Source organism: Pavona decussata, unplaced genomic scaffold (genome assembly GCF_977016875.1).
Source record: "Pavona decussata unplaced genomic scaffold, jaPavDecu1.1 SCAFFOLD_106, whole genome shotgun sequence".
NCBI classification, from domain to species: Eukaryota; Metazoa; Cnidaria; class Anthozoa; order Scleractinia; family Agariciidae; genus Pavona; species Pavona decussata.
The window spans coordinates 1,858,586-1,861,826 of record NW_028145520.1 but is presented as its reverse complement, the minus strand read 5'-3'; the positions used below and the strand labels follow the sequence as shown (position 1 = coordinate 1,861,826).

At 46.5% G+C, this 3,241-nt stretch overlaps 1 protein-coding gene across 1 annotated transcript; it reads right to left on the bottom strand.

The window, feature by feature from the left end:
* Positions 1 to 297: 297 nt before the first annotated feature.
* LOC146471191 (uncharacterized) lies at positions 298 to 2,879 on the bottom strand. The gene is made up of 2 exons (XM_085121249.1): positions 2,673 to 2,879; positions 298 to 1,035 (listed from the first exon to the last, which is right to left on the bottom strand). Exons 1-2 carry the CDS (start codon positions 2,787 to 2,789, stop codon positions 529 to 531), a joined length of 624 nt encoding a protein of 207 aa, XP_084977375.1. The 5' UTR covers positions 2,790 to 2,879; the 3' UTR covers positions 298 to 528.
* Positions 2,880 to 3,241: the final 362 nt, after the last annotated feature.

The window sequence follows — 3,241 nt, the reverse complement described above, 5'->3', positions numbered from 1 at the left end:
AAGGATCGCGGACCACCAGCTGAGGTGGCACGGTGGGGCCAACGAAGGATAAGGGTTCCCCGTTTATATCCCCCCACTTGAGGTCCGGACTAGGGAGAGCAAGGATGCGTTGCAAAGCAACCTCAAAACCCTGAAACAAACGGAGAAACGCAAATAAAAATTGGAAAAAGGAAAGGAGGCAGGACCCCTTATCCTTCGTTGACCCCAGCTCTGATCAAAGACCAGAATAAGGCACTTAGAGATACCCCCAGAGTCAACGAAGAAATAAGGCAAAGGCTAAAAGGACGGGGAGACAAATAACATTTAGCAAAGTCTTTATTAAGCAAAACAGAAATGAACAAGAACAACAAAATTGGCACAGCAACAAACTAAAGTAAAACGACGTCACTGTTCAAAATATAAATTACAGCAAAGGGATAAAAGGCCTAAGGCAACCCCGATTAAAGAAAACAATCAAACGTGTTTACAAGCAACTCAAACAGCTTCAGAAATGACAATGCACAAAAAATCGCGATTCACAGCTATTCCTTAACGCCTATAAATCCCACGACCTCGTCCGCGATTACAAGCCCTCGCAAAATGCCCAGGCAAGCCGCATCTGTAGCAAATAGGCTGACTGGGGGGATAAGGGCGTTGGCGCCTGAGCTGGCGAGAGCTGGGACGGCTAAATAGCGAAGGCTCCTCACGATGTATAGCTTTAAGGAGCGCTGATGATTCCTTGGCCACCTTCGCTCTGGTTGGATCACCCAAAAGGCCCAAGAGTAAACTCTGGTGTGCAGAAGGAGAGAGAGAGTTGGATCTCCCCTTTAACTCATCTAAAATTGCGGCATAGTAGTCTGCTTTCTCATGGGCGACAGATCTGGCCGCCCGCACCAGGGCCTCTACGTGGGCGGACGCCTCCCAAGGATCATAAACCGTTCCTGGCTTCTGAAGGGCATTACGTACAGATGAAAGGGCCGCTGTGACGGTGTTAGTACCCTGTTTCTCCTCCAGAACTTTAAGTTTATCTTCCAGGAGTTTAATGCGATCATCAGCCTAAGAGAGGTCGAAAAAGGAACACCTAGGGTTAAGCGAGGGCCCAGACAAAACGCGAGTGGTCCAGATATGTCTCTTCCCAACCAGATAAACAAACGCAAACGTTAAAATATAAGCCGTCCTAACCGACCTAACGATGATCTCTTAACTAAACAAACCGGGCGGTGAACTGAACAAAAACTTCTGTGTGGAACCAAAAAGCTGTTAAGGGTTGAACGATCCCGAAACACAAAGAAAAGATCGCTTAGAGACAAACAGCCCCGGAGCCGCGCGGACAGAAATCGTAAATACGAAAGCAAAAAGAGGGTCAGCCCTTGAGTGATACAGCCTAAGGTGAAACACTAAGAAAGCTAAAATTTAAAACGATATTCTTTCCAAAAACGTAGGCGGGGTCTGAATACCTGAGGGTCTAGGACCAAACGCACAAAATCCTATAAAACAGCGGGGTCCCGGAACCACGAAACCGTACCCTAAGGAAACGGGTTCCGAACGTCTAACAATAAACACAAAACTGTGTTTCTGAGGCCAAAGGATGGTCCCGTACGGTAAACAACAAACCCTGAGACTGGCCCGCGGAGCTAATAACGGTCCCCGGACCGTAATAACAAACCGCTTACAAAGCTGGCTCCCGGAGCAAAAAATACGGTCCCGGACCGGACCGTAAAGACTAAACTCCTTTAAAGCCGGCTCCCGGAGCCAAAACGGTCCCGGACCGTTAATAACAAACTCCTTTCAAAACTGGCTCCCGGAGCTAAAGACGGTCCCGGACCGTTAATAAGAAACTCCTTTCAAAACTGGCTCCCGGAGCCAAAGCGGTCCCGGACCGTTGATAACAAACTCCTTTCAAAACTGGCTCCCGGAGCTAAGAACGGTCCCGGACCGTAAATAAGAAACTCCTTTCAAAAGTGGCTCCCGGAGCCAAAGCGGTCCTGGACCGTTCATAACAAACTCCTTTCAAAACTGGCTCCCGGAGCTAAAAACGGTCCGGGACCGTTAATAAGAAACTCCTTTCAAATCTGGCTCCCGGAGCCAAAACGGTCCCGGACCGTTAATAACAAACTTCTTTGAAATCTGGCTCCCGGACCGTTAGTAACAATCTTCTTACAAAACTGGCTCCCGGAGCCAAAACGGTCCCGGACCGTTAATAACAAACTACTTTAAAATCTGGCTCCCGGACCGTAATCAATAAAAGATACATTACAACCTGGCTCCCGGAGCCAAAAACCTAAGATATGCAATGGATTAAAAGCGGTTTCCGAAACAAGAGATAAAGTATGGGCTCCCAGAGCCCGCAAAACAAAACAGGCACAAACCGAAAACATAACTTAACAATACCAGAATAAAGGTCTACTCCTAAAGGTAAAACCTACGAACATAAAAAGGTCCTAAGAACTTGTAGAGATAACACCAGAGAAAACACAAGAAACAAGGGAACGAACGGTGACAAACAAGCATACCCAAGGGACACGTGGCACGTAAAAACCACCCAGATAACGAAACCCGCGAAAACAGGTAAGAATACCAAACTAACCGAAACGCCAAAGAAAAAACTATGATAAGACGGCCTACGACAGAAGACTAGCATACGAAAACAAGCCGAAACACGTACCAGAAAGCGGAAGAGACAGAAAAAATACCTGATTAGGTTCCACCACGGGTTCTGCTGCTGGTCTTGGCGCAGGTTCCGCCGGAGGTTCTGGAGGCGGTTCTGGTGCCGGTGGCAACGCAGGTAAATCGCCCGCCGGCTCCGCCATGAAGAAAGAAACCACAGTTGAAGCGAAGAAAAGAAAAAAAAAAAAAAAAAAAAACGGGCTGGTGTTGGTTGACTGACTAGAAAAAACGAAACTTGGCCGTTCGTTTCGGCGGACGGCGCTGTGACAGAGTAAAATCAAAGCCACATGGCCTAGCTTATTAATAAGTAATGCACTAATGCCATCCCCAGGGCCACGGAGCAATTTGAAAGGTCGTTTCATGATGCGCTAATTAATTATTCAGTGAGAATAGAGAAATACCTCGTTGTTTATTTCAACAGAATGATCAGGCAATGATCAAAAATATGAAAAGCTAGGGGGAAAACCCACTTGTGATTAGTCTATAAAGTCACTTAACAACAAGGGAATCTTTTCATTATTTTAATTTTGTTTTATAAAAGAAAAACGCTCAATGTATGTGATTGTTCATTCTACCCAAGCCTTGGCATTCGCAC

What these genes read in the sequence shown, in the direction of transcription:
- LOC146471191 (XM_085121249.1), bottom strand. Translation starts at nt 2,789, where the DNA reads ATGGCGGAGCCGGCGGGCGATTTACCTGCGTTGCCACCGGCACCAGAA. An exon ending in CCGTGGTGGAACCTAATCAG is followed by an intron (nt 1,036 to 2,672) that starts GTATTTTTTCTG and finishes GACCTCTCTTAG; the next exon opens with GCTGATGATCGCATTAAACT.